Consider the following 12,606-nt stretch of genomic DNA (forward strand, 5'->3'; position numbering starts at 1 on the left):
GAGAGAGAGAGAGAGAGAGAGAGAGAGAGAGAGAGAGAGAGAGAGAGAATGTGGGTGTAGAATTCACTGGTAGCCTCACATATGCCTTTAAACTATGCATAAACTATGTTATTATGAACTGTTTATCAAGTCCATCTTCAGAAATATGATTTTTAAAACTTTCCTCCCATGGAGGTTGCCTTTTTACTTTTTTTTATATTTTTATTAACTTATTTATTTATTATGTATACAATATTCTTTCTGCGTGTATGCCTGAAGGCCAGAAGAGGGCACCAGACCTCATTACAGATGGTTGTGAGCCACCATGTGGTTGCTGGGAATTGAACTCAGGACCTTTGGAAGAGCAGGCAACACTCTTAACCGCTGAGCCATCTCTCCAGCCCCCGCCTTTTTACTTTCAAAAGTTTAGTTTGTGGACCTGTTGTTGGTTGATTGATGAGGAACCATTGATCTGTTTTTCTCCTTTGTTGTGTTTTTGGTGTTCTTAGCCTAATGTCACAATGATGTTCCCTTTAAGAGTTTTGGCTTTTCTAAGCCTGTGCTCCATTTTCAGTTAAAGTTGCCTATACTGTGGGAGTGTGGGAAGGGGCATCTCTTCCTCTGTAAAGTACCAGTTGTAGTCCCCAGCACCTTTGTGAGGAAATGCCTCTGTCTTCACTGAACCGTGTTGATGGCCTTGTTGAAAATCAGTTCAGTCGTCTCTAGAGCACTTGTGATTTCTCACATAGCTTATGCTGTGCAAACAGTTGTGTTGTGTTGCCCAGGGAATAGTAGCAAGAGATACAATGTTCAGAACAGATTCTTGGGATTTTCTTTCATTTTCAGTCTGTGGTTGGTTAGAACCCATGAGTATATAAGACTGACTCTGTAATGACCAACATCAGAAAATTTAGTACTAATAGGTAAATCAAGGGGTTGGAAAGATGGATTGCTCAGCAGCCAAGAACATTTGTTTTTCTTATAGAAGACCCAGGTTTATTTCCCAGCATCCACATGGTATAGCCATGTACATAATACACACACACACACAAACACACATACATATTGGCAAAACAATCATGTATATAAAAGGACATAAATAAATCTAATATACAGGCAGCACATCTCCAATCTGTAACTGGAATGGCTGCAAGTTCACAGACTTCTGAATGCCATAATGCTTAAAAAGTTAAGGCCTTTGAGCTTTTCTAATTTTGAATATGGAACACTTTTCCAGGGAAGTTTGCACATATTCCAAAATGTTTAAAAAAAACTATGAAATTTTAAACTTTGAAAGTTTAAACACTTTTTTAATCCCAAGAATTATGCATAAGGAATACTCGGTCTTTTATAATATAATACACATTTCATATACAAATTTTATCAGTCATCCATATGACATCTCTCCAGTCTGGATCTAATCCATAATTCCATGTTGTATTTGTCGTGTCTCTCCAGTCCCTTTTATCTGAGACAGTATACCAGCTTTTGTTTTATATAATATTGATCTTGTTGAGGAGAATGGCAGCTTCGACTGAGGAAGGGAGAATTGCCTCAGCTTTGAGGCCTGCCTTGTCAATACTGAGTTCCAGGTCAGCTAGGGCTACATGGTAAGTCTAGTCTGTATGTATATTAGGGAGGGAACTTGTTGAAAAGACAGTTGTGGGTTGTTTTTTTCTTAATTGAATGTCCCTCGGTTTGAGTTTTTCTTTCCATATGATTAGATCTAGGACACGCACAGTGGACAGGAATACTAGGTAGGAGAGGTTGTCTTCTATGTCACTGCATTACATTAGGAAATACGGGTATTAATTTGTGCCACTATTGAGGCAGTTGACACTGACTAACTCTGATACTGTTGTTTGCTGAAAAAGTAGCTTTTTCCTTTGTCACTAGTAAGTAGACTGGAAGGGGGTAACAGAAATATTTTGTTGACCAGTCAGTAAGCTTCTACTCATGAATACAATGTTCATTAATAACATTTGTCCCAGTCATTCACTTCTGTGGTGACTACAAAGTAGAGAATTCTTTCTCCAGGTGCTGTCTGTACTGCAATTGTGTTATCATGTAACCTGCTGTACCAACTAGCTAATTGTTAGAATGAAGAGAGACTTAAAATGCAGGCAGGGGCCAGTGATCTCAGAGGCTAGGAGGTAGACCAGGTTTCCTGGGAGTTCCAGGCCAGGTTTAGCTACCCTAGCACACTCAAGGCAGTCTGGGCTGCATGAAACCTTGTGTCAAAAGTCAAAACAAGCATTCAGCGAGGAAAACATTCCTAACATTCAGCTCACTGTTCCCATAACTGAAACGTCTATCTAAACAGCACATGAAAAGAGCAGTTCGGGGGCCTCTGCCCTAAACAGGAGCAGTTGCTTTTCATTGGCTGAGTCAGCAGTCTTTTTTGTGTACCATGAATAAACACAGGACAGGAAATGCCCAGGAACATTTCTGAATCCTTGCCCGTTTTTCCTCAGTTGTGAACCTCGAAATTGTAGAAATGAATATTAGTTTATTCCATTTTTTTTTCATTTTATAAAAAGATTTTTCTGTTATGTATACAGTGTTCTGCCTGCATGCATGCCTTCCAGAAGAGGGCACCAGATCTCACTACACATGGTTGTGAGCTATCATGTGGTTGTGGGACTGGAACTCAGGACGTCCAGAAGAGCAGTCACTGCTCTTAACTTTGAGCCATCTCTCCAGCCCTCGTTTTTTCCCTTTTTAAAGTCAGGAGTATGGCTGTGCACCACCTGATTGCTGTTAGGCAGATACACTTTATGCCAGACACTCATAAATGGTTGGGATAATCAAGGGTGCAGATGAGTATCCTGCTTCCAGAAGGGTAATGCTAAGTGTGATAGTGTCATGCACAGGACTGAAGGGAATGCTCTCAGAGTACTCAGAGGGAGAGGGAGAGGAAAGAGTGGACAGAGAAATTCCAACCACAGAAGAAGCCACCAAGAGTCTATGTGGAGAGAGAGAAACAGAGATAGACAGACAGATAGATGATTGATAGACAGATGATAGATAGATGTCTTCAAACCCTGTCTTGAAAAACAATAGATAGCTAGATAGATGATAGATAGTGCTTGGGAATAAAAATATGATGTTGAAGATGATATGTGTAACTGTAGTTAGTTATTAGTTCCAGCCATTCCTATGCAGTGTATGTGTTTGTTTAAATGTGTTTTGAGTAACAGCACACAGTAGTGACTAGCTCTTCATAAACGTTCCTTTCCCCAGTTACCTGGCTCCTCGTTGTCTTCTCTGCCCAGGAGAAGAGAAGACTAGGAAGCCTTCCTTAGCCAGGAGGACTCTTGAGGAATGACTCTTCTGGCCTTTGTGTATACATGTTAAGCTGGATTGCCAAGTATTTGCATGAACTTGGTTCTTGGTTGTTGTTATTTTGAAACCAGGTCTCATATGGTCTAAGCTGGCTTTAAACTGGCTATATAGCAGAGGATAACGTTGAATTCCTGATCCTTTTGCCTCTGTGTCCCATGTGTCCAGATCCCCTGGAGCTCAAGTTATAGACGGTTGTAAGCTGCCTAATTGGGTGCTGGGAACCTGTGGTCAGACTTTCCTTTGGGCTGCCATCTCACTCCCAAATAAAGACATGAAGAATTCTTTCTAATGATGAGAGCTCAGCCTGTAGCTTAGGCTTGTTCCTAACTAGTTCTTGTAACTTAAATTAACCCATTTCTATTCATCTGCGTCCTGCCATGTGGCTCGTGACTGTTAACCTCTCCTATTAATCTTTGTCCTGCCACATGACCTGTGACTGTCAACATCTCCTCCTGCACGTTCTGCTTCTTCACAGTCTCACTGGTGACCCTTTGCTCCTCAATTACCTCCTCCTCTTCCTTTCTTTCCCTGGAAATCCCACCTATACCGCCTGCTTGTTATTGGCTGTTCAAGTTTTATTACACCAATCACAGCAGTACCCCTTCCCCACAGCGTACAAATATTCCACAGCAGACACCTAGCTCAGGTCCTCTGCAAGAGCAGCCTCTTAACTGCCCCTCTTTATAATATGATGAATTTATCTTTATCTCTGTAAAGAACTTTTCAATAGGATTGTACTAACTTTAGAGTAAGACCTTTTTTTCCTTGCAGCTGTGGAAAAGACTCAACAAAGGAAGCTTGAAGAATTGCTTTTAGAAGCAGCAAGAGAAGGGAGAACAGTCGAAGTATCAGCTCTGGTAACAAGAAGCATTATTTTTATATATTAGGGGTTTTCCTGAAATGTTACATTCATAATCGCGTCACTGTGGGAGGAAACTTCTTATCGTCACACGAGAAGTGTGACACACACACACTCGCCTGGCAGCTAAGCCAGGAAATAGTTTAGGAGCTTTACCTGCTGATGGATCTCTGAATTTTTGATTTATTTCCTCTTCTCCAATCAAAAAACCTGATGTTTAAGAACCCAGTTTCTCATAGCAATTAGCTAAGGTAAAGAAAATTAATTTTTTTTCAGATTAAGCCCATTTAAATTTGAAAAAAAAATATAGGTGCTCTCAAGTTTCCTCATTTTGATGAGCAGTAAATTCTGAAAGCACATTGTCCTTCAAGAAGAGCAGCTTACCTGGAAGGGACAGTGTTGGATTAGTACTCAGACAAACTGACCAAGCTGACAGCTTCACTGTTCTTCTGAGACCTACTTTCCCATTTTTACTTCCTGCATGGTCTCATTAGATAAGGAGACTCTAAATTTGTTCTGAATTCAAGACTAAAGCATTGCCATTTGCTTTAAAGTTATTTCAGTCCCCTCAAAAACACTTCTTCGGTTTCTAAGTATAGTGCCTGCAGCATTTTCAGGGTTTTGTGAAACGGAGACTATATAGAGCTTGCTAGCGCAGTGAGGTGGGAACCTTGACATTTCTGCTTCTAGCATCTCTGGATTGGACTCATCTTGGGGACTGTTGGTGGGTGCCTGATTTATAGTTTTGCTGTCACAGATGGCAAGCATGTTAGTGAAACCTTTTTTGTTGTTGTTTTTGTTTTTTTCGAGACACAGTTTCTCTGTGTAGTCCTGGCTGTCCTGGAACTTGATCTGTAGACCATACTGGCCTCAAACTCAGAAATATGCCCACCTCCGCCTCTGTGTGCTGGGATTAAAGGCATGCAGCACCACTGTGAATCTTAATGTGGGGGTAGGTGGCTGGCGCTGCTGTCATGGATGGTGCCAGGATACAGACCTCAGATCTCCTGGCTCCTGAGGACAAGCATGGCAGGCTGAGGAGTGGGCCAAAGGGGCAGAGTCTAATTGCGTGAGAGCTCTGCTGCTCCGTGGGCTCTGCTGTCCCGTGGCTCTGCTGTCCCATGGGCTCTGCTGTCCTGTGGCTCTGCTGTCCTGTGGGCTCCTCCTATGGGCTCTGCTGTCCTGTGGGCTCCACTGTCCCGTGGGCTCCGCTGTCCCCTGGGCTCCATTGTCCCGTGAGCTCCACTGTCCCATGAGCTCTTCCTGTGGGCTCTGCTGTCCTGTGGGCTCTGCTGTCCCCTGGGCTCCGTTGTCCCGTGAGCTCCACTGTCCCATGAGCTCTTCCTGTGGGCTCTGCTGTCCCGTGGGCTCCTCCTGTGGGCTCTGCTGTCCATGGGCTCCTCCTGTGGGATCCGCTGTCTTGCAGGCTCTGCTTGAGCCTTTCTTTGGTATATAATCACATGTGTTTCTTTGTTAGCTCAGCAGGCCCAGTCCTCCCAATGTGAACTGCGTGGATCAGTTAGGAAACACCCCCCTGCACTGTGCTGCTTATAGGGCCCATAAACAGTGTGCCTTAAAGCTCCTGAGAAGTGGAGCTGACCCCAACCTGAAGAACAAAAATGGTGAGCATGCTGATGAAAGTCAGTCAACCTTCGTCATTTTGACTCTATAAAATGAAATCAGTACTATTTAAAATGATTTTGTTAAAGCTTTTGATAAATTAAATTGTCTCATTTTAAAACATGAACATTCACAAATGTAAAAGAGTGACATTTTCTTCTTCTTTAAGATTTAGCTAATAATGCACTTCCTACTCCAAATGAGACCAGTATTGACCAAGGTAATCCTTCCATCAGGGAAATGATAGGTACAGTTGATTGATGTTCCATAAGGTTACCACCAATACTGAATTAGAGAATTTTGAACCGCTGTTTTAGGAGAACCCAGGGTTAGATTATCCTGGCATTTTCATCCAGGGATCAGTATAAGGCCTTGTTTTATGAGTGTTGCTGTGTAAGATCACCTTATGTAACATGTGTTGCCGATCCATTAACACTTAGGTCATGGCCAGCAGTGCCTCAGCCTGAGCACAGCATCTCTAACTCAGGTCTCCCCTTTAAGGCACAGCAGTCTTGCACTTAGGAACCCAGCCCAGCATTTCAGCATGGTTGGGGGCCATTTTATATGAGAAAGTCGCAAGCAAAACACTCTGAAACATGGCACTAGACAGACTGTGATAGGGACGCGTGGCCCTGCCTGGACTGAAAGGAGAAAATCAAGTTTTACCTTGTTCCACTTCACCTTGTAGAACAAACTGCAAAAGCTAGTGCTGGGTGATTCAGATTCTTCACCATTTGGGAGATACCTGTGAATATCCAAAAAATTGCCTCAAATAATTGACTTTGGGGTTTGTACATCCTTTTTAGCAGCATGCAGATTGGAAGCTGCTGATGGAATAGCCTTGTTTTGAATGCTTTTTATGCATTTGTGCTTTTCTTCTGGCCATTCAGTGCTGACCGTGGTCCTGCTGTGCTGCGCAGATGCATAGGACGTGGGAAGGTTTTTAGGGTCCTAGCCAAAGCACTGTTGGGACTAAACTGAAATTTCCTTCTATGCAAGTTAACTTGAAGAGACATGACATTTGTATTGAATTTTCCCATCAGTGAACAAAGATGTTTTATTTTGTTTTGATAACACTCTCACACATGCATGTGCACACATGCATGCATGCACACATTCCCTGTGAAATCGCTGGTTATAAGTTCATGTAGTAGGGAGCCTCCTCCATTAGTTCTAAGTGTGCTTTATTGAATTCTTCTTGTGTGCTTGGCCCTGTCGACACTGAGTCCAGAGATGAGGCTCTGAGATTTCATCTAGTTGGCAGCTGCTCAGAATTTATTTTTGGCATCAGGGCAGAATTCTATGAAAGAAATCATATTATTGTGTCTCCCTCTGTAGGAAGGATAGTTTCTCAAAAGTGCCCTGCAGATAGGATGAAAATACAAAATTGGCAGACCGTTATCTTTCTAGGTGCTGTGTAGAAAGACTGAACTGATGACTGATTTCTCAGTGAACATTTAAAAAGGGTTTTTCTCCTCTCTGATGAAGAGGATGCCAGCAGCCACAGCTGAGTCAGCAGTTCTTAAGTCACACCCATGCTTGTCCTCTCATCCCTTCCCACCCCTGGTTACCTTGGGGCCATTCCAGAGAGCTGTCCCACCGTTCCCTTGGTAAATATTTGATGTTAATAAAAGAGAAGGACTCCTTAAACAATCTCAGCCCATTGGAGATGATTTATTATGCTAGAATTGTATAGTGTGTAGAATTGTATGGCATGCAAATTTCTATGTTGGTAGAGCTATTAAAACCTGAGTAAACAATAATAGATCAATCAGTTAATATTGTAATCTCTGAAAATCAAGAAATAACTAAAGTTTACCCTTTTAAACATTTAAATTAAAGAATTTAAATATCAGTCAGATCATAATATTCCTAGTCTTGAGACCCTCCAGAATCTATCCAACGTGTAGAAAACACAGTTTACTTATCGTGGGTTCGTGGACATCTGACTTGCCATTTCTCTAGTCTTCTGTCTTATTCCTCCCTCAGGGCTGCCGCATTAGCTGTTACCTGTGTCTTTATAAGATCCTTTTCAGTCTAACCATCCCTGTCTCAGAGAGGTCATCCAGGATCAGTCCCTCACCGTCTACCTGAAGTGGTGCTATTGTCTGTCAAATCTGTCATTAATTAAATTAGCATACCATGGTGTATTGCCTGTTATGTCTCTTTTATTATAAATTTATTGCCATCCTCTATATTGTTCATTGCTAAATCACCAATCTTAAAATGGCAATTGGCACATAACAGAATTTTATGAAAAGAAATAGAAACAAATATAATAATATGATCAATACATACCAGGTGTTTGGTGTTTTAAAAAGAATTAAACAGCTAACCAGAAGGTAACAAGTAAATATAAAGCTTAAACCAATCAACTATGAGACAGTTGGTCATTGTTTTAAACTGATAAGCTTGTGGCAATTTGTTATTCAGTCAGAAAACTAAAAATAGTAATTTAAGGCCAGAAAACCTGACTGGGCACAGAACCAGTACACAGTGTTCTGAGGAGAATTAAATTTTCTGATCTAAAAGGAGGCCTTAAAGAACAAAGAGGGTGACTTCTGCAAGTGAGTTTGGTTTTGTCGGGGGTGAGGAGTTTTTGAAAGCATGAAGGAATATTGTATGGTAGAGTTATATGAATTTTTTTGTGTAGTTGACATAGTGATATTTCCCCTTATGAATTTTACACAGATCAGAAACCTCTTGACCTTGCCTATGGTGCTGAAATGAAGCATATTCTTGTTGGTAATAAGGTGCGTATTGGTCAATTCATTCAGTGAGTTTTCGGGGGAAATTGAAGGAATGCTTACGTTCTGTCGATGTGTCTTTAATGAGATGTGTTGTTTCCAGCAGGTCCCCTACAGAGCACTGCGGCGATATGAAGGTCCTCTCTGGAAGGTAGTGTTGGCCGGCTTAAAGTAGGAAGCTCAAAAGATTCTTACTGTCTTTTCAGTGATTTCAGACATACAGCATGTCCCTGACTGACAATGGTCTGTGTCTTAATTAGGGTTTCTATTGCTGTGAAGAGACACCATGACCACGGAAACTCTTATAAAGAGAACATTTAATTAAGTGGGGGCTCACTTACAGTTCAGAGGTTCAGTCAGTTATCGTCATGGCAGGGAGCATGGCGGCGCACAGGCAGAGGTGGTGCTGGAGCTGAGACTGCTACATCTTGCAGGCAGCAGGAAATCAACTGAGAGTCATGCTGCGTGGTATCCTAAGTATAGGAAGCTTCCAGACCCGCCCCCACTGCGACACACTTCCTCCAACGAGCTCACACCTCCTAATAGTGCCATTCCCTATGAGATTATGGGGCCAATTACATTCATAGTACCCCACTCTGATTTATGAGGTTTTGACTTTTTAGTGCCATTAAAAGGATATGTATTGATAGCAAGTATACTATGATTTGTAATTCTGATCTATGCTTGGCCTGGTGTGTACTGTGACATTTTTGTGCTACTGGTCAGTGGTGGGGAGCTGTAGTTCACAGTCAGCCTTGAAGGCAGCAACCGAGACTGCACAGTGCTTTGTTGCCATGATACTTTGCGTAGCATGCTGTATGTTTTTACCACGCTGCAGTGGTGTACAGCCTGCTCTCCACTCTGAGCCACACCCTTTTAGTATAGTATTTTAAGACATGATTGGCATACCCAGTCATGAGTTGAGGAGGCTCTCTGTAGATGATCGAGACCTGGGATCTGATATTGGAAGCCACGTTTATACTCTTGCGTTTCAAGAGGCTTCCTTTTATTGCATCACCACTTTATTTAGGCTGGTTGTCTGTACTTTAAAGTAAGTTGAGTAGAGAGTAGCAGAGGAAAATATTTTTTCTCATTAAGTTGTAATTGCAATATTGTTTTTTGTTATAAACATCAGATTATGGAGTATTTCACAGAAAATTAGTTCCAGAATTGTCCTAGGAAGGACATTTCTTGGTTGTAAACATTTCTGTGTTTTAGAATTTAGTTGTTATTTTAGAGTCAACCCTGGTAGCACTTAGTATTATGTTTAGATCTGTAAGCAGTCCCTGTATATGAAATTTTTGTATTTTGTAATTATATAAAATGAATTTAGGTTAATTCTTTTCTGTAGACAGTCATTCACAACTTTGAGGGAATTGTGTTCAAAGCCCAGAACTGCCGTTTTCTGTAAATAGCTCTGAACAGACCTGCTGGAGATGTGTACTGTGGCCTTACCAGTGTGGCGTCTTTTGTGCCCTGCAGTGTACCCTGTAGTGAGAGGCTCTCGCCATTGCTTAGTTTCGTCACTGCTCATCGTCAAGTCCTCCTGCCTAGCTGACAGGCTGTGTCTGTTTGAGCTTAATTCTTTTTGTTACTTACGTATTTGAATCCAGATGCATCAGCATGAAAAATCTTTATCATTTTCCTGTAGAGTTCAAGATTTTTTGGCTGGAAGTTATTCTGGGTAGTGTTAGAACATGGAGTTCTTTCCTGGTATAGGAAACAGTAAGTATTCTTGTGCTTAATAAATTTCAAAGTATAAATTTTCAAATACTAAAAATTTTCATTTAGCTCTTTTTCTTTGTCTTAATTTAATTTTTGTTTCTGAAGGTCTGACGCAGTCCGTAATACTTACCGCCAAGGATGCAAGCACCTGACTCAGGCAGTGTGCACGGTAAGAGGAGACTGCTTAGCGCAGACTATAATCATTGCAGAACTCTGGAGATTCATGGGTATATGTGTGTTTTTACACTTAAGAATAAGCAAAGTTAAAGAATCTCTGTTTGTGTGCGTGCACCCCCCCCCCGCCAGTCATCCTGTTTATTTCCACTGTAGCGTTGGAAGCAGGAGATCTGTAAGCACTGTAAGCATCTAGACAGAGTGGTAAACATTGGCGATACACGTGTGTCTTTTTCATGGGAAAATCTGGACGATGGAAGCGTCTCTGAGGCTGCAATAAAACTGAAAGCCTGTGCTGAAGTCAGGACTCTTAAGTTCTTTGTACGCGTGCAGTTGTTTTATCTTACTCTCCAGGAGCCCGAGCTGTCTCTGTCTACTGATACACAGGCATCCTTCAGTCCAGTAGTGGAACAGGGCAGAGCAGCTTGTCTGCCCTCAGGTGCACATCTCTTGCCTCTCCCATGCCAGTGCTCTTGGGATCAGCAGCACTCCCCTTTGGAAGGCTGCAGGCTGAGTTCAGAATACCCTGTGACTGAGTCGGGTCCACCCGTGGGCCTGTGAAATTTCAGGACACTACTGACCTTGCCCTTTGCTCTTCTGTTGGTGCTATCCTGCTGGTTCTCTTCTGTGCCAACTCTTGATTCTTCTGCTCTGTACTCAGGTGTTTACCCTGTTGGGATCTTTTTATTATTTCATTTTTCACAAAACAAACTTGTTAGTTTCTTCCCTTTCATTTTTAACACTTCTGTCATTGACTTCTGTGGAGTTGATTAGGTTCTGTTGTGTTTGCCTCTGCCAGTTCTATAACTTCTAATTTATTATGCAGTGGTTTGCTTCCAGCTTCATCTGTGAACCATATCAGCACAAGCTAAAGAGACTCATTGAATACTCATACTATAAATAAATCAAACTATGTTCAGTTTCTAGTGTTTTAGGATAGACACTTAGGTTGATCGAGATCTTTTATATAGATATCCTTAACCGACCTTTAAAAATGACAGTAAAATTTCTATAATATAGAACTTAACATTAACTATTTTAAATTCTGTGGTTCAGTGGCATTATGAATACTGCACTGTTCTGCTATTTTGAATAGCACCTGGCTCTAGGAGTTTTTTCATGTTCCCACATGGATGCTCTATTGCATACAGACTTCTACACCCTCAGCTATTGCTGTCCATTGCTGTACTTCTGTTTCGAAGGACTTGACATTCCAGCTACCATGTATAAGTGGAATCATGTTTGTCCTTTTGTGATAGGCTTTTTTTTTACTTAACATAGTGTGACATGTTGATAGAATTTCCTTCTTTTATTTTTAATCCCAGCACTCAGGAGGCAGAGGCAGGTGTATCTCCTTGAGTTCAAGGCCAGCCTAGTCTGCAAAGTGAGTTTCAGGACAGCTAGAATTGTTCCACAGAGAAGTCCTGTCTCAGAAAACAAAACAAACAAAAAATTGTAGTTGTAGAAACAGCATACCTTATAAATTCCTGTTTTAACTGTTGTCGGTGCATGGTTCAGTAGTTTTAACTGTACTCAGTTTGCTATGAAACAGACTTCTAGAACTTTTTCTCCCATGACTAGACTATGCTTATTGCGTATTCCCCATTTTCTGTCTCTGCAGACGCTGTTAAGCACCATCCTGCTTGCTGTTTGGATCTACATTTTATTTATTCATTATTCATCTGTCAGTGGACAGTGATGTAATAAACATGGGTAGAAATTACTTTGAGAATATATTCCTAAAAACAGACCTGCTAGCTTACATGGTGGTTGTAGGTTTGGTATCTGGAGGAGCCCTCTCTACCAGAATAGCTTGGCCCTTTATTTTCCTACCAGTAATGCTGGAGGGTTTCATATCTCACCAAAGCTGCCTATTGTTGTTTTGGTTAGTGGCCATTGTGGTGGGTGTACTGTGGTATCTCATTACAGTTAGGATTTGCCTTTCCCCATCCTGGTGCTGTTTGGCATCATTTAGATGCATTTTGAACAACTGTGAACAATTTTTGGAGAAATATCTGCTTAAGTCCTTTACCTGGTGTTCAGTTCAGTTGTTTCTTTTTGATGTTTTGTCCTAAGTGTTCTTTCTGAATGGATATTTGTACACATAATGATGTGGTCTTTTTTCCGCTCTGAAAGATCTTTTCATTTGAGTGATCA

General features: G+C 41.4%; 1 protein-coding gene across 5 annotated transcripts in view; it reads left to right on the top strand.

Annotated features, from left to right (window-relative positions):
- The window catches only part of Osbpl1a (oxysterol binding protein like 1A), a 187,679-nt gene that overhangs the window by 39,416 nt on the left and 135,657 nt on the right, over positions 1–12,606 (top strand). For 4 of the 5 annotated variants that reach the window (XM_050160702.1, XM_050160701.1, XM_050160699.1 and 1 more), the window contains 6 exons: positions 4,096–4,181; positions 5,661–5,805; positions 8,495–8,556; positions 8,654–8,701; positions 10,202–10,275; positions 10,381–10,444. In XM_050160702.1, coding sequence (XP_050016659.1) covers positions 4,096–4,181; positions 5,661–5,805; positions 8,495–8,556; positions 8,654–8,701; positions 10,202–10,275; positions 10,381–10,444 — 479 coding nt within the window. The remainder of the gene's footprint in view (positions 1–4,095; positions 4,182–5,660; positions 5,806–8,494; positions 8,557–8,653; positions 8,702–10,201; positions 10,276–10,380; positions 10,445–12,606) is intronic. The other variant, XM_050160700.1, reaches the window with a different exon arrangement.

This window comes from Alexandromys fortis, unplaced genomic scaffold (genome assembly GCF_014885135.2).
Source record: "Alexandromys fortis isolate MF-2015 unplaced genomic scaffold, M_Fortis_MF-2015_v1.1 scaffold_104, whole genome shotgun sequence".
Lineage (NCBI taxonomy): Eukaryota > Metazoa > Chordata > Mammalia > Rodentia > Cricetidae > Alexandromys > Alexandromys fortis.